This window comes from Ictidomys tridecemlineatus, chromosome 14 (assembly GCF_052094955.1).
Source record: "Ictidomys tridecemlineatus isolate mIctTri1 chromosome 14, mIctTri1.hap1, whole genome shotgun sequence".
Classification (NCBI taxonomy): domain Eukaryota; kingdom Metazoa; phylum Chordata; class Mammalia; order Rodentia; family Sciuridae; genus Ictidomys; species Ictidomys tridecemlineatus.
This window is the reverse complement of record NC_135490.1, coordinates 2,204,068-2,231,442: the sequence shown is the minus strand read 5'-3', so window position 1 is coordinate 2,231,442 and position 27,375 is coordinate 2,204,068. Positions and strand designations below refer to the sequence as shown.

Below are 27,375 nucleotides of genomic sequence, written 5' to 3'. Positions count from 1 at the left end.
TGGCTGTTAATTTTTCTATAAAAGTTTGATGCAATTCCCAGTGAAAACATCTGGGCCTGTAGACTGTGTTTTGGGGACGTTTTAGTCATAACATCAAGTACTGTAATGGTCATAGGCTTTGGGGACTCTCTGACCTTGGTTCAGTTTGGGCACTTTGTAGTTTTTGAAGAATCTGTCCATTTTTAATAACTGGTTGAAATTACGAGCTTGAATGTGATCGTAACATTCCCTTGTCATCCTCCTGATGGCTGCTGGATCTGTCGTGATCCTGGTTCTACAGCCCGTGCACCTCTCTGCCGTCTTCCCCAGGGTTTGGCCCTTGAGCTGACTTGAGGAGGGGTGGTCTGTCTCGCTGCTTGTCCCTGTTTCTCACTGGTCTCTGCTGGTCTCCCTCCTCTGGAGTTGGGCTTGCTTGCTCTGCCCCTCCGGGACCCTCCTGGAGCAGTCCGAGCAGGTCCTCCTCCTCCTCTGCTCTGGGTCCTGCTCAGCTGCACTCCACGGTCACTCGGGCTTTGACCCTCCCTGAGTCTCCCCCTGCCCTCCCTGTGGACACTAGGGATGGCATTTGGGGCTCACCTGGATGACCCTGAAGATTAAGGTCCTTATTTGGTGAGGCCCCTTGGTACCTAAAGAGGCACTCACTGGGCCGGGGCTGGGTGGACCTGGCAGGACCAGGACAGTGACTCTGGCCACCTGAGGTGTGGAACCTCGCTTCATGCAAGTCCCCTTCCTTCCTGGATCCTGGATCCTTCCTTCCTTCCTCCCTGTCGCCAGAAGGTGTTGTGGTTTTTGCTTCTGTGGCTGAATGATCCGGGAGCTCAGGGTGGGAAGCAGAGTGCTGTATCCGACTGCCCCCATTGCCCCCCGACCCCAGGTTCCTTCTCCCCCCTGATTCTACGTGAAGGGCTTCCTGAGCTCATCAGGAAAGGCAGGAGTGCTACCTACCCTTCGTCCATGGTGACAGGTCTGGCCTGAGGGCTTTCAGGTCTCCCTGCCTTATGAAGGATGGACTTGGTGAGACCGGAGCTCGTGGGTGGACTTGGCTTCTGCCTTGAGGTCCTCCCGGGCCTCCTGGTATCTCTCACACCAGCCTCTGGGCACCAGTTTGTTCTTCCTTGGTGTAGTCGAGGTTTTCTTTTTTCTTTAGTTTTTAAAAATCACATTATGAGCTGGTCATGGTAACACATGCCTGAAATCCCAGCAGCTAGGGAGGCTGAGGCAGGAGGATCGTGAGTTCAAAGCCAGCCTCAGCAACGGCAAGGTGCTAGGCAACTCAGTGAGAGCCTGTCTCTAAATAAAATACAGAATAGGGCTGGGGATGTGGCTCTGTGGCCCAGTGGCCCTGAGTTCAATCCCTGGAACTGGAAAACACACACACACACACACATCTTCTAATGCTTTTCCTGGGTTCTTCATTGGTCCCAGGGCCTGTGCTCTCATTCTGCCCCTTCAAGAAGGTCCACTTGCCCTTTCTCCAGATGCTCTTCCGCTCCCCGCCCCCCTTCCTCTGGACTCTAGGATGCTGGGCAGGACCCAAAGGCATGGCTTAGCCTACTTTCTCCTCTTCTCTCTGGTGTCTGGGGCAGGGGAAGTTTGGTGACCTCCCCTCCTTCCTCCTTCACCCTGATCTTGGTCCCTTCCAGCAAGGTTGATCTTAACTTCTGTCATCATGCAGTTTAATTTCCATAATTTCTTTTTAAGGTAACTTCTCCTCAATGAGACCTCTTTTTCTCCTTTCCATGTCTTTGGAAGGGATTTGGCAATGATCACCGCAGTGTTTGTAAGACAGCTGCTCTGAGGTCCTGCTCATGTAACTCCATCCTCTGACTCATCTCTGTTGCTGTTGGAGACCCTCCTCCCTCATTCCAGGGTGGTTTTCCCTCTTGTTACGAAGCGTGTCTGGTGGCTTTTCCTACTATGCGGGACGTGCTGAGAACTCTTTCCATCTGTTGTTTCAGCAGGCTGCTGTTGCTCAGCCTCAGCTCTGGCTCAGCTGCTCCTGTGCTGAGGTTCCGGGAGTTGCACCAGCAGAGTGTTCACGGTGCTCTTGGTCGGCCTGCAGTCCTGTGCAGAAGGTCCCCACTGCTCCCTGCCTGTGCTGAGCAGTGGAGAAGGGCTCCAGGCTGGCCGAGATGACCACTGTGGGTGAGAAGACGGAGTGAGGCCTCCCCAACACCGCTCCCCAGTCCTGGTCCCTGGCCCTGTGTCCTGGGATGAGGAGGGAGCCTGGGCCCAGACCAGCAGAGCGTCTCCCTGGCTTTCTTCCTCAGAACCTTCCCAGTGGAGGGAGCCTCGTGTTCCCAGGGCAGGTGGAGGCTTCTCCTTGTTGCTTTCAGTCAATCTGTGTCCCTGGGCACCATATGCGTGGGAGAGGGGTTCTGTTGCCTGGTCAGGAATGGGAAGCAGGGGGCTAGTGGCTTTCTGTTTGGGGAGCCCACAAAGCACATTGCATCCTGCTGTCCCAGCTCCCAGGCCTGCTTCTTCCTGCTCATGTTCCCATGTGGCTCCTGGAAGCCTCTTGTGCTGTTTCCAAGGCTCAAGTGTGTTTTCTGGGGAGAAGGAATGAGTTAGAGTCTTCACATCCAGAGGACGGGAGTCCACCTGCTTTCGTAGTCTGGGCTACAGTCAGCAAAGGTCTACGAAATAACTTCACTCTGGGCCCCTCTTCTGTGTTCCTCTTGGATCTGTAACATTAAAATGTTTGCATCAGGTATTTTTTATATAGTTCAATGTATGAACACTTGAGAATCCCGACACTGGTTGGTGAATTTAAAGCAGAGTTTGCACGTGGTTGGTGTAACACACATCGTCTCCTGCACACCTGGCTAGAATGGTTTCCTGCTCCTTATAGGCAGACATCCCTGCTGGGACAGTGCTTGAGTCAGAGAAGTGAGACCACAGCTCTACTGACGTCACTGTGATGCTGGTGGGAGCTAGAGTGACTCTGTCCATGTGACTCACCCCAGCTTCAACCTCCTGTGTGATAAGGTCAAGACACACAATTTAGTACTGCAAATGCTCTAACCTCCTGAAGAGTCACAAAATATATGAACATGGAGAACTATAAATACTGCAGAATAGTTCAGGGTTAGGCTAGTTTTCATCTTCTGGATGGCAGTTACTTCTCAATTGCCCAATTTACAATTAAAATGAGTATATTAAAGATGAACTGACAACTTTAATTTTGGGTATATGCCAGTAGAAAGCAGGTGCAATTTCCTGCAGGTGACATATTGCATCAATTTTATGTCTGGACAGTTTTGTGACATGTTCAGATTTTTTTTCCTTCAGGATTTGGGAATTATTTTTCTTTTGTAAACTACAATACACTAAAACAGTACCTTTGTGTGTAAAGAGTGATAAATGTGACTACCTGTACTGATTCATGTAAATGCCGCCCACATCAGGACATAGAACAGTCTGTTTACCCTGGGAAACCATGGCCTACCTCTGCAGTCACACCCTCTCCCACACCAGTCCTGAACTCCCGTCTATCCTCTGTCACCGCAGTTTTGACTTTTTGATAATGTCACACAAATAGAAGTAGCCATCTGTCACCCTGAGATTGCAAGTGAGAATGCACAGTGACAGACCATTTTGGAAAAGTAGCAGGTGGTTTCATATGAAGGTAAATACGCATTAGTCACATGAACCGGCAATTTCATCTCCAAGTATTACCAGAGGGAAATACCATTTCAGTTCAAGTTTAACCCTAAATATTTCAGCCTCTGTAGTTCTAATTGCCAATATTAAAGAACAACCCATACATGTGGTCATGGAAGGAGGACTTTGCTTGGCACTGCCAAAAAGAGCCATCAGGACAGCCAGGAACAAGCGGACTGCAGAGGGGTGGGGAGGGAGAGAAACCCGGCTGGGTCTCAGGCCAGCTCTCTCATAGGAGCACTTCCTTCGCACTAGGACGAGCAAGGCCCAGTTGAACCTTTCAGCAGAGACCCTCGGGAGGACTTGCTGAGAAGGGAGACTGTGCAGCCTGGGTGCTGCCAAGCTTTCAGGAACCTGGCCCAGGCTAGATGCCGTGTCATGCAAAGAGCCCTGTCTGGGAGAAGGAGCAGAGGCCACTGGAGTCCCTGCCTGCATCAGGGCTGGCTGTCTGCACTGCTTATCCGCGTAACTGCCATTGACGCAGCTCGGCACTGACTGATGGCGGAGCACAGGCACCTCCTCCACTGCTGTCTGCTGGAAGGGTTGGAGGGTCAGGCCTAAGAGTCCTCCACCACAGTGGATGTCATTCCCTGTGTCCTCATCTGGGAAACAAGAGAAGTCCACGGACTAGGTCTCCCAGGGAGTTAATGACAGCCCTCCCACAGAACCCCAAGCACCAGGTCCTCAGTATGCTGCACAGTGAGACCAAGGCCAGATCATTATTTGGAAATACGATTTTGCAGTCTAAGCATGCAGATAGTTAATGAGTGCAGTGCGAGTTGATTTATATTCCAAGCAATCATTTATTCAAAAAAATATTCATGTTACATTCTATGCTGAGCGTGGGGACAAAAAGTTTCAGTCCTGTTCCCAGACATGGCCAGCAGATGGACGGAGGCCATGCCCTAGTAGATGCCCACCTGAGGCCACCTGCACTGAAGTGTGCAGGACTCTACAGTAACCTGGAACAGAAGGCCTCCTCCCCCCAGGAAGAAAAGATATGCCCAGGGAGGACCCTCCCAGTCATTGAAGATGCTCAGAGTCCCCCAGGATCCTAGTGCTGCATCAGGGACTCCAGGGAGCCTAACCTGCAGGCTGAAGGGTTCCAAGAATTTTGGAGAATTGTGGAAAGTCAATGTGCGGCTGGAGTGAAGGAGTGGGGCTGGCGGGGGCCACCAAGGGGCTGCGGCAGGGGGCAGCCCTTCTCCTCCGCAAGCAAAGTGTGTCTAGTTCTCTAACACACAGACCAGCGACCTCGTGTTGCACCAGGGTCCTGTTTTTTAAGTATAAATCAAAACATCATGTTCTATGGTGTCGATTTTGGAGAAAATGGTGCTGTTAGAAAAAAAAAATCCAAATTACATGTTATATGTTAAAGTATCATATCAAGGCTAGCGTCTGTTGTGTTTTTCATTTGCAAATTACTGTAAAAATCCTGTTTCAAACAGATAAGCAGCTGCAAGATAAAGGCATTATTTGCTTCTTTGTTTTAAACAAGTCATCCGTGGTTGCTAGCAAATTAAACAAATTTTACAAACCTCAAAGAGGAAATAAAAGGACAAATTTTTGTTTCAAATGATCATAAAATAATCTGAAATTAAAAAATCAATTATAAAATATTTTTATTTTTTATATTTTAAAAACATCAGCTTTCAACTAATTAATTTTAAAATTAATTATAATGAATAATACAAATGTTTCCATGTATATGGCAGTCAAATAAGTAAAGGTTTAAAATAAATTCTAAAAAGAATACTATACATGAACTTTGTGGGTAACAGGGCAACGTATTAGCTTATTCAATTTCATAGTAATTCATGGAAAAAATTGAATTGAAATCAAGTTCAGTGTGGAGCAGCAGCAATTTCCATAAAGCACTCCGAGGTAGGCCTCAAATAGTTACCTAGGCCATGTAAGGCTTCCCAATGTCTGGGGACTTTCTACATGATAATTAAATTTTTAACAATTTAAAATTAAATCAAATGTCCAGGAGGGAAGAGCCAGGGACTGGGTTTCAGGAAGATGTCACTGTGGCCAGCACGAGATGACCTGAGGGGGTGGACACGGAAGGCAGAGGGGAGGGATGCTGAGCCAGTCCCGGCACAGGGGAGGGGGGAAGGCAGTGCCCTCTCTTCTGTGGATTTAGAAGCCAAGAAGCCAAGCTGCAGAGCTGCTGAGATGGTGTGCACAGCCAAGCAAGGCTTTGGGTTGTCACCATGCTGTAGAGCAAGACTCGGGTAGGTGGCCTGACTTTTCATGGAGACCTTCTTATAAAAATCCCAGCCTCGTGACTGTGTTTTAAGACAAGGTAAGCACAGGAAACCACTGGCCTGAAGCAGGCTTGGATCATCCACTGACTGGTGGGGCCAGCGTGGCCTCCGACTGGCAGAAGAGACTCCAGATCCTCTGGAGGAGGACAGCACACTGCGCTGCTCGATGGCTGGGGCAAACCTGGCAGTCAGGAGTCATGGGCAGTGTCCAGAAACACTCCAATGACCACCCCCCCACCCCCCCGCAAAAAAGTCCAGTAGAATAAAGACCAAGATTTTCAGTAACAATAAGGAAGTGTAATAATGTGCTATGACTAGAATGTTTAAGGACATAACTAAAGTGATCAACAATTTCTGCAAAGACCTTCAATCTATAACATCAATCCAATAGAAATTCAAGAATTGAAAATACTTGAAATAAAGAACTTAACATGTCTGGTTTGAACTAGAAGATAGATTAGGAAAACAATTGAACCAAGACAGAAAGACAAAAGGAAGAGGAGCCTTGCAGAAAAGGCCCGAGTTGTAGAAGAGAGACAGAGAATAGGGCAAAAGCTGCGTGGGAGGAGATGGCCACCAAGGATTCCCAGACCTGACCACAGACATGGAAATTCAGAAGTAGGTGACTTCATAAAGTAGTCAGTTTAATGCAAGCAAAGTTCAGTCTAGATTATTGTAATAATGCTGATGAAAATCAGAAGAAACGCTCTTTAAACTGCATAAACAAGAGACATTATTTTCGGAAGGCCAAGCAAGGCTGAGAGAAGCTTCTGCATGTGGAGGGAGGAAGTGGAACCCAAGACACTGACACTTTGAAGTGCTGAGAAAGAAGAAGTTAAGAGGGTGACCAAGACGTCCTTGGTCAGTCAGTAAGGCAAACAGCGGTCACCATGCACAGCAAGGGCAAAGCAGGCTGGGTGGAAATGAGGTAAAGCCACCCCGTTACTCCTGCACGGACAGACACAGACCTACCAGAGCACGCTCCTGGTAAGAACTAACAGAGAAGGGGAAGTCCCACTCGTGTGTAATCGCAGCACTGGACAGCAGTGGAGGAGGGTGGTGGGGGAAGGAGGGCGGTGCGGCCACACAGGGCGGCACCAGCTCTACCAGCACTGGATGTGAACGCGCTCTCACAACGTGAGACAGAAATGGACCTCGCTGCAAGCAGGGCAGGAGCCTCTCTCGGCTAAGCTGGTATTTTCACCAAGTCTCTAAACGCAGCAGTCAGAGGAGGAGAGATCAGCCGCCCTGTGGCACGTTTGAGCAACCTGCATACAAACTTGATACGTCGAAATCTCAGCAGCCACCCCCACATATCACCATTGACTCCAATGCCTGTGGCACTTTCAGTGAAATGGACTATATTCCAAATAGTGATGCTCATTTTAATAAATATCACAAGGTTAAAATCATGCAGAGTATTTTCTCTGACCAAATTATAAATAGCCAGAATAATTTTAGATTATTATTAGGAAAACACTTAGATGTTTTAAGATAGACTGAGAAATAAACTATCCTTAAAATTAGACACTACTTAGAACTGAATGAGAATGAGAATGCTACTGTTAAAAAAAGTTTTCTTAGATGGAAGTCTTTTCTGTATACATAAGAGATGTGAATCAATGATTTAAGCTGCTGTTTCATGCAGTTACAGAAGAGCAAACCGTACCTGATGATATTAAAGAGAGGAAATAATTAAATAAAGTTTGGTTAATGAGATAAAAAATAGAGAAACTCATAAGACAAAATTTGATCCCTTTCCAACTGATACAATTGATAAATCTAATTAAAAAACAAGTCATAGGGCTGAGGTTGTGGCTCAGAGGTAGAGCGCTCGCCTAGCAAGAGTAAGACACTAGGTTTGATCCTCAGCACCACATAAAAAGAAAAAAAGTGAAAAAAAAAAAACAGAAATAAAGATATTGTGTCCACCTATAACAAAAAAAAGTATTTAAATAAAAACAAGTCACATTTAATATAGTAATCATAAACATACAGAAACTTAAAAAACACAAAAATTTTATGATTGCTACAAAGCAAGTTAAATACTTTGGTTTAAACTTAAAAATATGTATGTGCTAAAAATCACAAAAATGGTGGTGGAAGAGACCCAAGGTCTAAGTGCCTGGGGAGTGAGGAAAACCGTCTGGGTTGGTGGCGTGGAGCACAGGGACCTGCAGGGGAAGCACCAGCCCTGCTAGGGCACCCGCAGGGGCTCAGACTCATGACTTCACAGAAAGTAGGTCCAGATGAACCAAGGATGTGAGTCTAAAATGTAAAACTATAAAAGGTTTTAGAAACAGACATACATGAACTTTTTGGGCAAATTCTTCTCAATTTTGACACCAAATCACAATCCATAGAAGGTAAATTTGTTTTCCTATAAATGGACATATGAACGTGGAGATGAGCTACAGACCCTGAGACACTATTTGCAACCCGTGTCTATGACAAAAGACAAGGGTCTGCACTGTACTCTAGGACGGAGCTCTGGGTACTGGAAGGGGGTGGGAGGGAAGGAAGAGCGAGGGAAGCAATCCATCCGAAAGGAGTCAGAGACACGCACAGACCTTGCACTGAGGAGGGTGTGCACATGGCACTAAGTACACGGCAAGGTCCCCGGCAAGTTAGTGACCCACTCGCGTGTCAGGGTGGCTAGAGAGGACGGCCAGATTCTTGTGGAAGACACAGAGACTGTGTTGCTCACATATTGCTGTTGGCAATGCAAAAACTGTACCTCTAGTCTGGGGAACAAGGTTGGACATTTATTTAAAAACTAAACGTGTGATTATATGGCCCAGCCATCACATTCCTGGGTATTTATCTCAGAAAAATGAAGATTTATGTTCTACAAAAATCTGCACATAAGCATTCAAAGCAGTTTTGTGTGTCATATAGCAAACTACAGTCAGCCCAATAAGCAGATGAGTGACCAAGCTGGTTGTGGCGTGTCCACACCATGAGATCCTACCCAGTGCTACAGAGAAATGAGCCCTGGGACAAACCACCCCTTGGAGGAGCTCCAGGGATTTAAGACAACTGAACACGGTTGATCCCAAAGGCTAAACATGATGATTCCACTTGCATAGTATGTTTAAATGAAAATGACGTGGTGATACAGAGTGGGGTTGCCAAGGGCGAGGGACAGAGGTGGTGGGTGGGGGTGGCAGGAGGAAGTCAGTGTGGTAGCTCCTGAGGGAATTCTGCAGGGATGGAACTGGTCTGTAAAGAGTGAAGTGTGGATTTCCTACCCCCATGGTTGCTGTAACATGGAGCTACCCACACAGAATACCTGAGAGCCAGAGAGAACCAGACAGCCACACCATATCAGTGCCAATATCCTGGTTGTGATATTACATTATAATTTTGCAAAATGTTGGAATCAGGAGAAACTAGGGGAAAAATACATACTGATTTAACTATTTCATAGGTATTCACAATTGTCTCAATAAAAACTTTGAAAATACAACATTAATCAACATTAATCCCTTCTTATGTATATAGGCACATTGTGATTCCATGTGGAAATTACAGTGAATGAAGTACAAACAAGCATGAGTAAGCGGCACCAGGGTGATGCTGAACCACCTGTCATGCAGAGCATGACTTCATTCATAGAAAGCCACAAAAACAGGAAACCCAGTCATGTTTCATCCAGGTCGGAGCAAGGGGGCAGGCGGAGGAAGGCCTCTGGGAGCTGGTATCCTTGCTGATCTGTGTGGTGGTCCATTTTACACAGAGCCCCAGAGAGAGTCATTTATGATCCATGCACATTTTCGTTTGTTACACTTCAATAAAATATGTGCATGAAGAGGAAAACAAATCTCTCTTCAAATCAAACAAGGAAGAAACAACTCATCCATGCAGAAAAGAGCAATCTTGCCAACAAAAACACATCTTCAGAAAACCATGCGTGCTTGCGGACTGCACGTCAGTCACTGAGACACCTGCTCTCTGGGGCTGGTGGGTAATGCCACATGCACTACTTCTCAGTAATGACTGTTGTTCATCTTGCTCTCAAGATCCAGGTATTCTGTGCCTCCAACAAGAATGCTGGGTTGATAGACAGATGATATGATTGATGGGCTAAATCATGTGTTCATATTCCTGAAACTACTTTGCCGAAAGCAAAGCTTCCTATTTGATTAGGGACATTTGTTTTGGTTGAATTGATTTCTTTCTTGCACTTTTTCTATTTCGACATGCTTTTCTGTCAGCACATCGGGTTCAGTCAATGGATTCAGTGTTTCTTTTCACTGGCTGACAGCAGCTGCTATGTGACTGTTTTATTAATGTACACTGAATGCCTCATTGAAGCGCTGCATGGCTTGACCTGGGCATTAACATGCAGAGGGGAAGCTCAGGAGTGCTGCTGAGTCTGTTTCTGCTAGGCACGCTCTTCTCCTTTGCCATTTTTTTAAACATGTGATTACCTATAATGAGTTTTAATAGAGATGGTGAAAAGGTACATGATAAATCTACGCTGGTCAATCTGATCATTTTGTGAATGAACTTGTACCTACCATGGGGTCATGTTGCATGGCCAGTGGCCCCATTTTCCCCAAGATTGTCCCAGTGTTAGCAGCCTAAGTCTGCTTCTGGGGAAGCAGGGTAAATGAGGTGGCAGGTAAATGAGGTGGTCCACGGCATGAAGCTGATTTTTATAATAAGAGATGTACCTTTGCAGAGATGGAGTACTCACCGTGGAATGCGGGTGATCTCAACTCTTCAGTACGAGGGTAAACCACAAGTGGCCGTAGATTCTCCGAGGGAGGCCTTGCTGTCTAGTCCTCCAGGGCTTGGTTGCCTAAGCAGCAAGACCCTCCTCCAAGGAGAAACTCAGAGTGACTTGAGTAAAGTTGTCTTTGACCGGGTTCTAACTCCCTGTTCTGCGCAGACTCACGGGATCCAGCGTTCCCGACCTCATCGTGAGCATGAGCAACCAGATGTGGCTCCACCTGCAGTCTGACGACAGCATCGGCTCCCCGGGATTCAAAGCCATTTACCAAGGTAGGACCGAAACACACTGGCTCTCAGCAGAGGTCGGCGTTCCGCCTGGTTAGAGATGAGCTATCCACCCACCAGAAGGTGCTTAGCATAGGGACTGACTGTGTGCACCTCCTTACGTCCTGTGTACCGTTCCCATCTAGAGTGAGGATTTTAAATTTCGAAAGCCTGACGTTCTGTGATGGGTACCATGATTACGTTAAAACAAACTGTGAGACCGACGAGCACAGAAAGACCTGACGCAAGGCTCGCAGGGGTCTCCCGACAGTAGCATGTTGAGTGCTGTCTTCAAAACCTTTATTTTCATTATGGGAAATTTCAAAATGAAAACATAGGTAAAAAGAACAGTGCAATGTACGGGATATGGTTTATATTTATAAATTTCTGTGAGCCAACCCAATTATTTGAAATGAAAATTCTGTGCTTTCCATTGTCGATGGCCTGTTTTACAAATCTGGAGGTGGTGGAAACTGATAACTAAGCAGAGGGTTCCTGGCCGAAGAATGCGAGTGACTTTGTTGTAGAGGAGCTGCGATCGATCTCGCCCTGTGATGGGGACCACCTTCCAACAGAGTGCTGTGTTCACCTCAGGATTTAGGGCTGTCTGTGTGTGCCTGTTCTTTGGATTCGCCTTTGAAATAGGCTTTACAGTATCTTACTAGACCCTTCATTAATTATTGAGCTTTGAAGACATTTGACACGATAAGGTGCATTTTCACAGGGTAAAACGGCATTGTTAAATTGGAGAATTGGGATTTTATTCATTTTTGCTTTGTGAATTTGGGTGAACAGTAAGCTCCTATTTTCCAAGTGTATGCTGTAAGTGTGGCTTCAGGAGTTGAAAAAAGGTGGTGAGAGTTTGTTAGCTATGATGCAAATGAGGCAGGTAATGAAATCACCTGCAGACCCCAGCAGAGCAAAGGTGGGGCGACATGTCAGGAGTCGGCCAGTGTGAGCTCAGGGTGGTACGCTCTCCCCTGATCAGGCTAAGCTAGTGTCCTGTGGTGAGGAGAGGCCCTACCTGAGCTTGCTCACCTCGAAGGTGTGGAGTCGATTTCTCCTTGCTGGAGGCGTGGGGCCCTGGTGCTCCATCCCACTCCAACATCAGACTGGAATGCAGAGATGATTGCTGGACACTTCCTGGTGTTCGGGAGTTTGGGCATGGCCTGTTGAACGTCTGGACTGTAGAAGAAAGCTTAATACCAACATGGACCAACACTTGCTCCTGCCTTAGGTGGATCTAGAAGCACAGTGGACACCACAGCCTCCAAAGGGACAATTGCAGAGCTCACGGTGTCCTGCCAAGGCACACATGCTGAGGGCCTCGGTGGCTGAAGAGCAGAGACCGGCATTGTGTCCAACTGTGGGTCCCGACTACTAAGGCTACACGTATTTTCAATTAACAAGTGTTGTATTTCCACTTGCCAACCAGCACACATTAATTATAATTACACTTAGCTCTGATTAGTACTCTGTAAACAATGTCACTCGTCCATTAATCATACAGCTTGAGATGCCACAAAGACACAGATAACCACCCATCCCCGGGGCTGCCCGTTCAGTACCAGGTATTACCTTTCCACAAAGCAGTATTCCAAAGGTAAAGAGATGATTAAACAGGAGGAACAGCAAGACTTTGAGGACTTAAAACATGGAGAGAACATATCAAAAGACATTCTAGAAATCAGTATTTCCCGAGTGCTATGTTTAGCTAATAGCTGGAGGTGAAGAGCAAGTCCCATGCCAAGGTGACCATGCAGTACACAACTAAATGCACACAACCAATTGTTGAACCATGTTACCCTAAAGTGCATCCATGTCTGCAGACTCTGGCACCACATGGTTCTAACTAACGCATAGTGTTAGGGGCCCAGGCTCTGGGCCAGGCCACCCTGACACCACCCTGACCCTTCAGCTAGGCACCTTGGGGCTGGTTCCGAAGCTCTACGTGTCTGATCTCACTTTTCAACACTGACCAACACTTGCTCCTGCGTAAGATGAATCTAAAAGCACAGAGAACACCACAGCCCAAACCAAAATGATGGTTGCGGGGTTCACTCCATCCCTGCCAAGACACACATGCTCAGGGTCTAAGAGCAGAGAGAAGTCTGGGCATTGTAATGAGGACGTCTGCTTCATAGCTTGGTTGTGACGATCGAGGGTTTCGACAGAGAACTCCAATAGCACACAGCGAGAGCTCCACCAGTGCTGGCGCCGTTTGCCACCCGCGATTCTTTTTGACTTGGAGATTTCTCAATTCACAAAATGTTTGCATTCTATAAATGCTGTGCTCACAGCAGAATTCAAACCGAGTAGAGGGCATTGGATGAGCAGTCCCTGCCCCCGCAGGTGGTCTCCTCACTTGGCCACTTCACTTTCCCAGGGGCATGTGCTGTCTGTGGATTACTCTGGGTTTCCCCAGAATTTTCCAGTGAGTGCAGCGTGGAACCAGGCACCAGGGGCTGCCTCCTAGTCTACGCACCGTCACGTGAGAAATGCTGCCTCACCTAATTGTAAGATGAGTGTTGTGTGGGTCCAGAGACCCCTCGTGGGTGGCAGTGTATTTGCTCCCAGCTGTTACAGAGGAGTCCTCATACCACCCTTATCAAACTCCCCACTCTTTCTCTACAGATGTTGAGAGAGCTTGAGCTTATCAGGGGTCTGGGCATTTAGGGGGTCCGCAAATCTCTGAATCACACTCTTGCCCCGAGAGGCCGAAGGTCTCCATTCTCTATAACAGAAGCATCCTGCACTCTCCTGCAGCCTCGGGCACACAGCAATGGTGAAGTGACCTCCAGGGGCATCAAAGAGGACAGAACTTTGTCCACACCACCCTCCACGGGCCTCCACTTCCCCAGACCCGCAGACATGGGAGCAGCTGGGTTTCCTCACTTACTACTGTCTCCTCCATCCCCCAAGAGCCCAAATAGAAGGGTCAGTTAGCAGCAGGGGAGAGTCCACCCTGCAGCATATGGGGTGAGACGGAAAGGGAGCCTGAGGTCTAGGAAGACCTCAGTGTCATGTGGAAGAGAGCTTTGTTTAGTTAAAACTTTTTTGCAAACAAACTTACTTAATTCAAAATCATCTGTTAAAAACCAAAAAGGTTTTAAGTAAATTTCAATATGTCTGATATAAATAAATTTCAGTCTAGGTGTATAAAGCAATGCTATTCACCTATCAAACTATGTAAGTATATTTAAGTCTGTCTCCATATATGCACATATTTATATGCACATCTGTGTTAAACTCTATGTGATTCATATATATGGATTCTACATGTCTGTAGTTTATACATATATAACATTTATTCATGAATCATATATAGTATATATGTAGGATCCATATATATACAACAAGTCTCAGAGCAATATAGAAGTGTATAAAAAACTAATACAAATCTATGGCAATTTTTCACTTCATATTTGAACATCCTCTCCTAAATTTCAAAACTAGTTGCTAAGAATAAAAAAAAAAAATTTTCACGAGTGAATATGCATGTAACACTACCAGAATTCCAGCTAGACCACCCTGGGCCCAGGGCTTGAGGCTGTCCATCACAAGTGGGGCAGAGAGGAGAGGAAGAAAAGCAGGTGTCCTCGATTCAAGGCCAGGCTCCTTCCTGACCACTGTGGCACCCAGCCCTGAGGAAACCGACCAGCGGTCAGCTCGGAACCTAGTGCATGTCCAACATGTCCAAGTAGCCACGGTTGCAGCGGTGATGGCCCCACGCGCATCGCTGTGCAGAGCCACGTGGGCTACTTCTGAAGCTTTTTTTTTTTTTGGGTCACAAAAATAACATCAGTTAGAGTTTGTCACACAAGTTGATGAACTGCATTTCCGCACATCATGTTTTATGTGATTTGCCATAGCTATTTAAATTTTAGCAGGGGGTAAATTAAAGGAGATGTTCCCTGAGATGAGCTGCTGGGTAGTAAAACAAGACCTATTTTCAGCTCACACTAAGAATTATTTCAGTGAAATTGCTTGAGTTCAGCATCACTGTTTCAGAGACAGAATTACCTCCTAGTCCAGTGACCAGACAGGCTATAAGAGTGAGCGACACCTCACTGGGGGGGCTGTGCCCCTCAGCGTGTGACCGCTGGCCTCTTCCTGGCTGGCAGACAGGAGGTGATGCTGCACGTGGCAGATGCTGGATGGACTTCAGATAGTACAGCCGTGGTGCCATGCCCTCTCATCATGCAGAAAGCATGGCAAGTCCAGAGCACAGGCCGTGTCCCTGTGGAGGAGCCTCACTGCACAGTGCGCGGTCTTTCACATCCTTCTCTGATGTGTGGGCGGGGTTGCTCCCCTTGGCCGGCATGGGCTGGCCCTCTGTGTCCTCTGTGTGAGCCACTAGTGAATGATCAGGGTCCCAGAGGACTGTGAGGTGTGTGAGGCTGTGGAACTGCCCAAGCTGCTGGTGCACGTGGAACGTGAGCTCATGACCTGGCTTTGGAACCCAGAGCCATGTGCGCCTCAAAGCCATGCAGCATGGTGCCTGCCAGCAAAATGGGGCGATTCCTGAAGACCCACAGAGAAGAAAAGGCAGAGCCACGCTGAGTCTGCCTCAAGTGGCCTGCCTGGGGGTGGGCACTCCCACGGGGCCTTGTGGCACCACGCAGATAGCGTCTCCGGTCTCAGGTGGCTGACCAGGCTAGCAAGGCCTTCACTTCTCCCAGTGTCCAGGAGCAGGCCTGGGTGAGCCCGTCCACACGGGTGGAGGACGAGGCGAGCAGGGCAGGTGCCCAGGGAGTGTGGTCAGCGGCCTTAGCAGAGCGCCACAGACGGGGCCGTCCAGGACCAGGGCTGCGCAGAGGCGCTCTCTGGTGAGGCTACCTCCGTTCACAGAGGGCGCCTTCTCTCTGTGTCCTGTGGTGACAGGGATGCATGAGCTCTTGGGTCTTTTATAAGGACACTATTGCCCTTAGGGGGGCCCCCCTCAAGGCCTAATGGCCTCCCGTGGCCCCACTGCCCAACGCCATAGCACTGGAGAGTCCGTTTCTAACACAGGACTTCTGGCACAGAGACAGGCAGACGGCAGGCAGCCGCTGATCTGGGAGGTGGTCGGGAGCTGGGAAGAGCCTTCAGAGTTCCTGCTAACCACGCGGGTGGCAGGGACCACCGACGAGGGGCACATGGGAAGGGGGGCTCACTGCTGGGTGGTTCCTAAGGAGACAGCTCTGTTCCCGGGTCTGAAGAAGGTGTGCAGGTGGCCCCACAGGCCCCCACAGCCCGCTCCTCACCATTCTGCCTTTCCCACCCGAGCAGCCCCCTCAGGACCCTGGGGTCTCTGTCCCACCCGAGCAGCCCCCTCAGGACCCTGGGGTCTCTTTCCCACCTGAGCAGCCTCCTCAGGACCCTGGGGTCTCTTTCCCACCTGAGCAGCCTCCTCAGGACCCTGGGGTCTCTGTCCCACCTGAGCAGCCTCCTCAGGACCCTGGGGTCTCTGTCCCACCTGAGCAGCCTCCTCAGGACCCTGGGGTCTCTGTCCCACCTGAGCAGCCCCCTCAGGACCCTGGGGTCTCTTTCCACCTGAGCAGCCTCCTCAGGACCCTGGGGTCTCTGTCCCACCTGAGCAGCCCCCTCAGGACCCTGGGGTCTCTGTCCCACCCGAGCAGCCTCCTCAGGACCCTGGGGTCTCTGTCCCACCTGAGCAGCCCCCTCAGGACCCTGGGGTCTCTGTCCCACCCGAGCAGCCCCCTCAGGACCCTGGGGTCTCTGTCCCACCTGAGCAGCCCCCTCAGGACCCTGGGGTCTCTTTCCCACCCGCGAGCAGCCCCCTCAGGACCCTGGGGTCTCTGTCCCACCCGAGCAGCCTCCTCAGGACCCTGGGGTCTCTTTCCCACCCGAGCAGCCCCCTCAGGACCCTGGGGTCTCTGTCCCACCTGAGCAGCCCCCTCAGGACCCTGGGGTCTCTTTCCCACCCGAGCAGCCTCCTCAGGACCCTGGGGTCTCTGTCCCACCCGAGCAGCCCCCTCAGGACCCTGGGGTCTCTGTCCCACCCGAGCAGCCCCCTCAGGACCCTGGGGTCTCTGTCCCACCCGAGCAGCCCCCTCAGGACCCTGGGGTCTCTTTCCCACCTGAGCAGCCCCCTCAGGACCCTGGGGTCTCTTTTTCACCTGAGCAGCCTCCTCAGGACCCTGGGGTCTCTTTCCCACCCGCGAGCAGCCCCCTCAGGACCCTGGGGTCTCTGTCCCACCTGAGCAGCCCCCTCAGGACCCTGGGGTCTCTTTCCCACCCGAGCAGCCCCCTCAGGACCCTGGGGTCTCTTTCCCACCCGAGCAGCCCCCTCAGGACCCTGGGGTCTCTGTCCCACCCGAGCAGCCCCCTCAGGACCCTGGGGTCTCTTTCCACCTGAGCAGCCCCCTCAGGACCCTGGGGTCTCTGTCCCACCCGAGCAGCCCCCTCAGGACCCTGGGGTCTCTTTCCACCTGAGCAGCCCCCTCAGGACCCTGGGATCTCTGTCCCACCCGAGCAGCCCCCTCAGGACCCTGGGGTCTCTGTCCCACCCGAGCAGCCCCCTCAGGACCCTGGGGTCTCTTTCCCACCTGAGCAGCCTCCTCAGGACCCTGGGGTCTCTTTCCCACCCGAGCAGCCCCCTCAGGACCCTGGGGTCTCTTTCCCACCCGCGAGCAGCCCCCTCAGGACCCTGGGGTCTCTTTCCCACCTGAGCAGCCTCCTCAGGACCCTGGGGTCTCTTTCCCACCCGAGCAGCCCCCTCAGGACCCTGGGGTCTCTGTCCCACCCGCGAGCAGCCCCCTCAGGACCCTGGGGTCTCTTTCCCACCCGAGCAGCCCCCTCAGGACCCTGGGGTCTCTGTCCCACCTGAGCAGCCTCCTCAGGACCCCGGGGTCTCTGTCCCACCCGAGCAGCCCCCTCAGGACCCTGGGGTCTCTTTCCCACCTGAGCAGCCTCCTCAGGACCCTGGGGTCTCTGTCCCACCCGAGCAGCCCCCTCAGGACCCTGGGGTCTCTTTCCCACCTGAGCAGCCCCCTCAGGACCCTGGGGTCTCTTTCCCACCCGAGCAGCCCCCTCAGGACCCCGGGGTCTCTGTCCCACCCGAGCAGCCCCCTCAGGACCCTGGGGTCTCTTTCCCACCTGAGCAGCCTCCTCAGGACCCTGGGGTCTCTTTCCCACCCGCGAGCAGCCCCCTCAGGACCCTGGGGTCTCTTTCCCACCCGAGCAGCCCCCTCAGGACCCTGGGGTCTCTTTCCCACCCGAGCAGCCCCCTCAGGACCCTGGGGTCTCTTTCCCACCCGAGCAGCCCCCTCAGGACCCTGGGGTCTCTTTCCCACCTGAGTAGCCTCCTTAGGACCCTGGGGTCTCTTTCCCACCTGAGCAGCCTCCTCAGGACCCTGGGGTCTCTGTCCCACCTGAGCAGCCTCCTCAGGACCCTGGGGTCTCTGTCCCACCTGAGCAGCCTCCTCAGGACCCTGGGGCCTCCATTCTGAGGCGGATCACTGCTGCCCTGTCTCGCGGGCTCCCTCTGCCTGACTGGACGGCTGGCGGTAGGACGGTCCAGCCCCGTCCCTGAGGGTCATCAGAGCCTCCGGGGTGGCAGCTACTCATCTGTCGTCGCCACCTGCTGCCCAGGGATTCCAGGAGAGATCTCATGGACTCGGAGCGTCCCAGCCTTGGTCAGGGCTCGTGCCAGTGTGAGGACTCCCCTCTGCTGGCTGGCCCTGGGGGAGGGGCTTTGAGGGCCGTGAAGCAGGATCCCCTTGAGTTCGTCCTTTCCTTCTCCTGCGGTGGAGCGCCTCCCTGGCAGCAGGTCTGGTTTCAGCCTCCGGCTAAGGGAAGCTCTGTGTCCCCTCCAGTCCAGGTTCCTTGCTCCACTGTGGGATCAGCACCTCATGGCCACAGACCTGGACTGGCCGCGTGTCCTGCAGGACACACGCCTCTCATCATCTCCGAGCTGGCAGCACGGCTGTGCCATCTGAAGTGCATCCAGCATGTGCCTCTGACAGCCTCTGGGCTCCAGGGTGTGGGGAGGAATAGCTCTGGGGTGTGTGAGCCAGTCCTCACAGCCTCCGTCCAGTAGGCGTAAGGAGGGTAGCGGACCCCTGCGTCTGCAGCAGGCCCTCTGATAGTGCGCACGCTGCTGAGGACTCAGGGATTGTTGAAGGAAATCTCCCCAAGATGGGCTTTCCAGGGCTGCCATTCTACATATCAAGGATGGTTTCACTGTTCCTTCCCTCGGCAATCCCAGAAACAGACAGGGCCATCCCTCCCGCTGCTGCCCAGGTCCCAGAACAGACACCTGGACTTCCCTGGGCACCACTGCTTGCTGCTAGGACGTGCTTGGGCTTTCTAGCCCCCTGGCCTGGCGTGCAGGCTGTGCAGCTCCTTCATTCACATGCAGCATGTTGGAGGGCTTCAAGCCCAGGAGCTCAGAGGTCAGTGCAGATCCTTTGAAACTGTTGGTGCTACTCTGATCCAAAGGCCCAAGTCCGGGCAGGTGCCCGGGACTCCCTTCTCTTGTGCTTGAGCCTTCAGTTACCTGCCTGGTCCCCAGTCCCCCCCAAGCCTGTGTCTTTTGTAGGTTCTCCCAGGCTCCCTTCCCTGGGCAGCAGTGGCGCTCATCCTTTGTTGGAGCCCCCTCGTGCTGCAGGAGGCATTTCTGCACACTTCCTCACCCTGCGGGGTACTGCACTGGGTCGTCTGCTCTCCCTGGAGGCCCGTGGGTCATGGGGACCCACATAGGACACAGGACCAGGCCAGGTGGGCTGGGATGCTGCACTGTCCTGGTACTGGCTCTCACTGCAGGAGGTTCTGTGCAAGGGGACCCACGTCTTCACTGCAGAGTGTCACAGCATCTGAGTCGTCCCCTGCCCTGCCCCACGCCAGCAGTCAGTGGGTAACATGGGCGCCTGTCCCTTTGTACCCCACGTTTCACATGCTGTCTGAGGAAGGAACATCCTCTACACCTGCAGCTCCGTCCCCCTCCACAGGGGGCTGCCGGATCCATTTCTCATCCTCTTCTGGGCTCAGGTCCTGCAGGAGCTGCCCTGTGCCCCGCCCCTCTGTGCTGCACTCCCGTGACTCACCTTCATCCTTTCCCTCGAGGTGTCCCCATCCCCTGCCCTGAGCCTCCCTCCCCCCAAGGCCCAGCTGCCACACCTCACCAGGACAAAGCCACTCCTTCCCGTGCTCCTGCAGCTGTCTGGCCTTGACCCTTTCAGCCAGGGTCTGGGAGTCCCTAGGATGGAGGCCCCGCCTGCCTCTCCCGAGCAGCCAGGTGTAGCAGCCAGGTGTGCAGTGAGGGAGCTGAGGTCCCTGGGCTCTGCCACCCTCAGTTTCCCTGGGTGAACCCCAGCTGGCCCCACCAGGCTTCAGTTTTCCTACCTGGTGACCAATAAGATTAATGGATGATTTTATTAAAACAAAATGAAAATAAACAACCACCACAAATTTGTAGAATAGTATTGAGCTCTCGGTCACCACCTCTTTTTGCTTTGCATGGGCTGGAGAACTCGGTGAGAGATCACATTCCTGAGGGCCCAGCCGTCAGAGAAAGGTGAACCATGGACTTTGTGTTCCCAATTTCCCCCTGACTTATAGTCCACGAGTGAATCAGAAACGGGGCTCTTGTTAACAGAGCGACATAAGCCGTCATTAAACACTTACCTGGGCAGCAGCTCCAAGCTGGAAGAGTGGGTGAGGCGGGAGCACATTAAGTTCTGATGTAGGAATTTGACATTTAAATTTCAGGTTTATTGGCCCATTTGCTTGAGATCCCTCCCACACTCCTCCTTAACATTTATCCTCATAGATTAAGTCTCAGTCTCAAAGTAAACAGAGAGAGGACGCCACAGGAATCAGGTGGAGGTTAGCAGCTCCAGGGCCAGCATCTCAGGGGCCTGGGAGAGTGTTCCCATCTGCATCACTGCCTCCAGCCAGAGCAAAATGGATACCTTTGTGTTTATTTATTCTTTAATTCATTTTTTATTTGTTCTAATTAGTTACACGTAGCAGTAGGATGCACTTTGATACGTCATATGTAATGGAGTATAACTTCTCATTCTTCTGGTTGTACATGGAATCCCACTGGTCAGGTGTCGTATATGCACATAGGGTAATAAAGCCTGATTCATTCTGCTGTCCTTACTACTCTTGTACCCCTTCCCCTCCCTTCGGTCCCCTCTAATAGAAAGGAAGACTCTTCTTCCCTAGCCCCCCACCTTATTGTGAATTAGCATCTGCATATTAGAGAAAACTTTCAGCCTTTGGTTTGTGGGGTTTGGCTTATTTCACTCAGCATGATACACTCCAGCTCCATCCATTTACTGGCAAATGCCCTCATTCCATCTCCTTTAAGGCTGACCTTGTGAAACTCGGAATTAGAAACACATGCTTCCAGATTGTGCTTGGGCAGGGAAGTGTCTTCTGGTTGTCTTCCACCCTCTCCAGGGTCCTCCTCCTCTCCGGGTCTGAGTTTGGGCATGATGTGATCACTGTCCAGATGTTGCCACTACTTGGATCTTTGAGTCAGATGAGGGTGGAGTGTTCCTTAAAAGAATTTTCCCTTGGTCTTTCTTTGATTTTACCAAATTTGTATTTTTCTTTCATATCCCTATTTCTTTTAGAAATTGCTGTCATCTCAAAACAAAAAACAAAACTATCTTGGTTGGAATGTTTGAATTTGGTTGATTTACAAATGGAACACATTCTAGGCCCCTGGAATAAAGTTATAGAAGGAACAGCTGCTTTCTCTAAATATGCTCTGTATTTTAGCCTTCAAACATGCGCTGGTGCCTCTAAGCCAGCAATGTCCTTTGGTCACAGTGGGGCTCTGCGACAGCTTAAGTGCGTTTACCTTAAGATGTGTTTCTTTAGCCTATTAGCATGCAGAGCTCGGGTCCCCTCTGCTGTCCCACAGGGAAGGAGGGGGAGCACAGAGAAGCTGGTGCGAGGGAGACTGAGGAGAAATCAGCTGGGGAAGCGGGGCTACCCCCCCCCACACCCGGCTAGAGGCCTGGAGAGGGCAGGATGAGGGCTGAGTGACCCAGAGCAAGTGGCCAAGAGCCCTGGCTGGGCTCCAGTGGTAATCGCCCTGGCCTTCAGTGGTCTCCTCTAGGGGAGAGGTGGGGAGGGGTCATCTTGCTGTGGCTCCTCCTACAGCACGCTCTCCTGCAGCTCTGGAAAGGACAGGGATCAGCAGACTGGGTATTCAGCTGTCATGGGGAGCTGATTCTAGAGATGACCACAAGCCAGAGGGACATCGCTGCTGCCTGTCCTCCACCAGGGACACCTCAGCGCCAGTGGGCATGGAGGAAACTTTCAGGCTCTTCAGCATTTTTGCTAACAGCACAAGGATGTGACACGTATCTGCCAGGACAGGTGGCCCCAGGAGCATGTGGCTCAGTATCTCACTGATGGATTCCTCGGTGCCAAATGTTTCCTAAATTGCAGCAGCCGGCAGGACCGCGTGACCAATGTTGTGACCGATGCCTGGCAGGAAGGTCCTCTGATGGCCATGTTAGAGGTGCCTGGGGTGGGTCCTGAGGGCAGCGGGCCTGGCAGGGCTCAGATGGGTCTCCAGAGCCAGCAGGAGGCCACTGTGGGTGCACGGGGCACCCAGTGCCTAGGGCAAACCCTGACCTGCAGGGTGTGAGGAGGAAGGGGAAATGGGACCATCTGTGCATCTCATGTGCTCACAGGGAGGGCTGGGAGGGCTCTGAGAGGCTGGGTGGTGACGACCTGACCCCCACCAGCCCCCCCTGACCCCTATCCACCCCCCCTGACCCCCACCCACCTTCCCTCCTCTGCAGGGCTCTCCTGCGGGCTGTACCAGTCCTAAGAACAGCAACATTTTTTCTTAAATGTGTGAATGTTTAAATAATTGGAAACTTGCCAGTTTGAGGCTCAGAATATTGACTGCTCTGCTTTCCTATGAAGCCTTTTGATTATTCTCCTCCTAGCTGTTCCCTCCTTAGTCCTGTGTGTGCTTGGGCGTTGGAGCACACACAATGGCATGACGTGGTGTGACACAGGGAGGGGCACAGGGCTACACAGAGCTTAGGCTGATTGGGATTCAGTCTCCTTTAACTTCAGGGTCTTCCTAAAAGTCCTCACATTTATGCCATTTTAATGCGCGTAGCTTGAGCTTTTTCTCCTACTTGGGGAAGTGCTGTCAAAAGCTCTACAGGGCTTCCAGCAGGCCCCTCTTCAAGTCCTGGCTCTTCCCCTTCCTGTGTGCAGGCACCCGCTACCGTCCACCTTACTGCCTTGGGCTCTTGCCTTGTGTCTTGCACCCTCTGCTGGTGGCCCATTAGAGTCTTGTGGCCCCGCCAGCTCTGCCTGTGATGGTGGCCGAGGCTGCAGCTGCCCAGGGTGGCTGGCCACTCCCTACCATCCCCACCTGAGCTCTTGACACACAGTTTTTTTTTTTTTCTTTTAAATTTATGGACTTAGGACAATTCCTCCCAAACTTTCTTTACTTCACACTCTCATTAATAAACAGTAGCTTCTGTCCTCTGATTTTTAAGGGAATACTTTCCTGAGTTCTAGAGCCAGCGTTTTCCTGCTGCTGCTCCTCCGCAGAGTCCTCTGCCCCTCTTCCCTGCCTGCCTCTCTTCCCTCCTCCTCAGCCTGACAACAGCTGTGAGGGCCGCCCAGGCCCAGGATGCTCTCACGATTCATCCTCTGGACCTCTGCGCGCAGCGACCCCTCCATGCAGATCCACATGCTTTTCATGAGATTCTGATTTTTTGGTCCTCACTCTCCACTTACCCAATTTGGTCCTTTTCCCTGTCACTTAGACTGACTGTTGTTTTAGTTATTCTTATTTCCCTTGAATCTTATTTTTAAATTTTACTTCTATTATCAAAAACCCTGTTCCTTACAAATGAGCGAGGCCCACCGTCACCAGCTCTAGGAGGGTCAGATGCACCTCCTGGACCCCAGTTTCCTCAGCTCCGCTTTTTTCTCTTGTGTAAAAGCGTAGTAAAGCGTAGCTCTCAGCTCCTCTGCCGTAAACTATTATACCTCGTGGCCTTAGAAGACTGTCAGTGAGGATGCTGCGTCCACTTCCCCCAGAAAAAACAGCAGTCCTGCCTGAGCACTCCCTCACGCACCCTGGGCCCAGGGGCAGGGAGACTCTGGTGGGCCATTCCCAGGGCCTGTCTGTTCCTGAGGCAGGGGGCTACAGGGCTGCACCAAACCCCAGGGAGGGTGGGCAGAGCGGCCAAAGGACCGACTCCAGTGTCAAGCCCCACCTTTTCTGTCCCACCAAGTGTGCCCTGGTGCCACCCAGCAGATCACCCACCTGCCCACACCAAGCCCTCTGCAGAAGGAATCGCACCAGCCCACTGCCCTGTGTACAGTTTTCCTTGTCCACCAAAATGCCTCTGGAAATAGCTTTTCTTTAGGTAAAACCTGGACCAACCTTTTGTTTTCTTTTTCTTTTATTTATTCTATTTTCTTTTTCTAGGACTCAAATATTAATCTTCACTGATAAAATTAGCATTTTTGCTTTATTAAAATGTTTAAGCCTATTGAAATTGTGTCATAAGCAAAAAGTACGCTGCTCTTTCCCATTAGTGCGCGCGTGCCAGGTAGGTGTGGGTGACGGGCACACCAGGCTCCCTCCCACGGGCACCTGCTGTCTTTCTATCAGTGCCTGTGGTTCTTTGATCATGTCTATTGCTCTTTTGATGTTTGCTTAATCCTTTTAGTAATGAGGTACTCAGAATATAACAACTGATGTTACTCAGTGCTTTAATTTTATTAAGAATTTTCTACCTTCCTGAAAATGAACTCACATTTGCCATTTTTTTTTAATTCTTTACATCTTTGGCTGCTTTGCTAAGCAGTCATTATGGGCTGGCAGACGGTGTGCTAATTATTTCCTTTCTTCCCCCAGCTCAATTAGTGCTGTAATTTCCCCACATGTTCTTGAAGTTAGAAGAAAATTTATTAAGGCTGCCAGCTAGAATTCAAAAATAATACCTTGAGCATCAACGATGTATTTTCCTATTTAGAGCTCAGAATTCCAAAGTCTAGAACATCTTATCATATGTGCTTTTGAATATTATAATACAATAATTTCAAAAATGGCATATATTTTTCTGTTTCTGTTCTGCTTCTTACAAGACTGTTACCTAACTAGCTTTGCTGGAAGACATTCCTTCCTAAAGAGGAGGCAGTGACTCTCTCTAGTAGCATATCTCATGCCTGCCTGAGCACCGCCTTTGACTTCCCCCAGCCTCCCACAGGGCCTTGAGCTAGTCACTAATTCTCTTATCGTCAGCTTCATTGCCTGTGAAGTGGGATTAAATAACTGGGGTTTGGCAGGATAAATTGCATAAATAATACGGCAGCTCATGGAAGACTGTGGGATGTCCTTAGTTGGAATCTGTGATTCCATGTATGTATTTTGCAAATGGTCTATACAAATATGTGTCATAACTGAAGGAGAATTATCTAGAAAGACAAAGAAAACTAACTTTAAATTGTTCATGCCACATGGCCTTTAACTATCTCCAACCTCTGGCAGTCTCTCTGAGAGGACAAAGATCACACACAGGTGCATTAGAAAGAGTACAAGGTGCATGAGAAAGTGCATGCCCAAGTGCACTAGAAAAAGCATGCACTGGTGCATTAAAAGAGCACACACCAGTGCATTAGAGCATGCACAGATACATTAGAGAGAGTATATAGGGATGTGCTAGAAAGAACAGGCATAGGTGAATTAGAGCATGCACAGGTAAATTAGAGAGAGCCAACAGGTATGTTAGGAAGTGCATACAGGTGCAAGGTTCATTAGAGAGAGCAAGCACCAGTGTATTAGTGCATTGGAGCATTAGAAAGGGCACTGAAGGGTGTATTAGGAAGACTTTGTTCAGATTCCTTTCTCTTTTCTTTTCCTCCCTGAGGCTGTGGCTATTTCCTTTCTTGCAGTCAATTCTATTACAACAAACTTTTCAAATTATTTTTCAGGCCATTTCAACTTTACTGTTATCATTCCAAACTGTTCTTCTTGTCAAAAATGTAATTATCCACCCAGGTCTGGGACAGCACTTCCGAGTTTCCATTACACTCGTCTCCCACAGGTACACTCAGGACAAGCAGTCACTTCACCCTCCTCGAGGACAATCTCCTTAGGAGTCAAGATGATAGATCTGAATCGTGTGCTCTTCCTTCCTCTGTCACACACCTACCTGAATTATGCTGCTTCTTTCAAGGATATAATCCTGCAGTTGCCTTTGAGGGTCGTTCTTTGTTTTGTTTCTGAAAATTTCATCCTCTAACTATTCATGTGGCTTTGCTCTTCTTGTGGGCTCTGTTCAAATCCATCAGAAACTCTCATTTACCAGGTGGCCCTGCTCCTGCCCAGCCTCGCTCCCTGTGATGCATGTCCACCAGATGCCTGCACCTGTCTCAGGTGATCGTCCCCTCTCCTGGCCCTCTTATCTGTGGGTTGGACGCGTGCTCCATCATCCTGCCCTCTGAGGTCTCTGGTCAGAGGTAAATGTGCTGAAAAGAGCCGTGAATCCCGAGCTAGAGTCCTGGCTCCTGTGTCTGAGCTGCATGTTCACGTTAGCTTCTCTTCATCACCTACTTTGTCTTTCCAAAAACCATGGCATGGCATCCTCTGAGGGAATTAAACAGTTGGATATGCGCACACGGACTCATGTTAAGCCCCAGGCTGTGACGGCCACTCAGCCCATGTTAGGACCCATTAGGGCAGTTACAAAAATTACACCAGCGAGGCCCAGATAACTGACCCCAACTATGTGAGAATATTGTTTCCTCTTCCTTTATTCAGGTGCATTACGAGCACCAACTTATTAACAATTTGTGGACTTGTGGTTGTGATTGATTGATGTAAGTTTCAAGTTTCTTTGTCTGCTGGGAATTAAAACCCAGGGCCTTGTGCTTGCTGGGCATGTGAGCCATATCCCAGTTCACAAGTTTCTTTATTTAGCCTTCTCTTTCTTTCTTCTTATCCGTGCAACTGACTTGCAAAAGAACGAGGGTGGCTGGTCTTGTAGATTGGCAGGGCGTGGTTTGGCTGAGGGCCTCCCCATGCTGTTTGGGGGCAGTCCCTGCTGTATCCTGCATCTGGGAGCATGCCCAGGCTGTGTCTAAGTTTTTTCCACTGCCCGGTCTCATATCTAGTGGTGTGTTTTTCTGCCAGGTGCCCACTGAGCAGGGGCTATGGTTGAGGGCATCTTAATGCCATCACTCCTCTTGCATGAGCTGGTTGAGGTGCTTCTCATAGACTGTGCTGTTGCCTGTGCCGTGATGAAGTCTGTAGGTGAGAAACACTAGCTCCTCCCACCTGTCCCCTGCATCAAACAAGATACCTACGTGGCACCCTCAGTGATGTCTGCATTGTACACTTTCTGTGGAGGCCTGAAGATTAGGGGCTGTGCTGGGTGCCATAGGTGCTCAGCTGCACCCTGCTGTCTACCCACTAGATGCCAGTAGC

At 50.5% G+C, this 27,375-nt stretch overlaps 1 protein-coding gene across 2 annotated transcripts in view; it reads left to right on the top strand.

Moving 5' to 3' along the window:
* The window catches only part of Csmd1 (CUB and Sushi multiple domains 1), a 1,629,066-nt gene that overhangs the window by 1,251,266 nt on the left and 350,425 nt on the right, over positions 1–27,375 (top strand). For both annotated transcript variants that reach the window (XM_040292009.2, XM_040292008.2), the window contains exon 12: positions 10,831–10,943. In XM_040292009.2, coding sequence (XP_040147943.1) covers positions 10,831–10,943 — 113 coding nt within the window. The remainder of the gene's footprint in view (positions 1–10,830; positions 10,944–27,375) is intronic.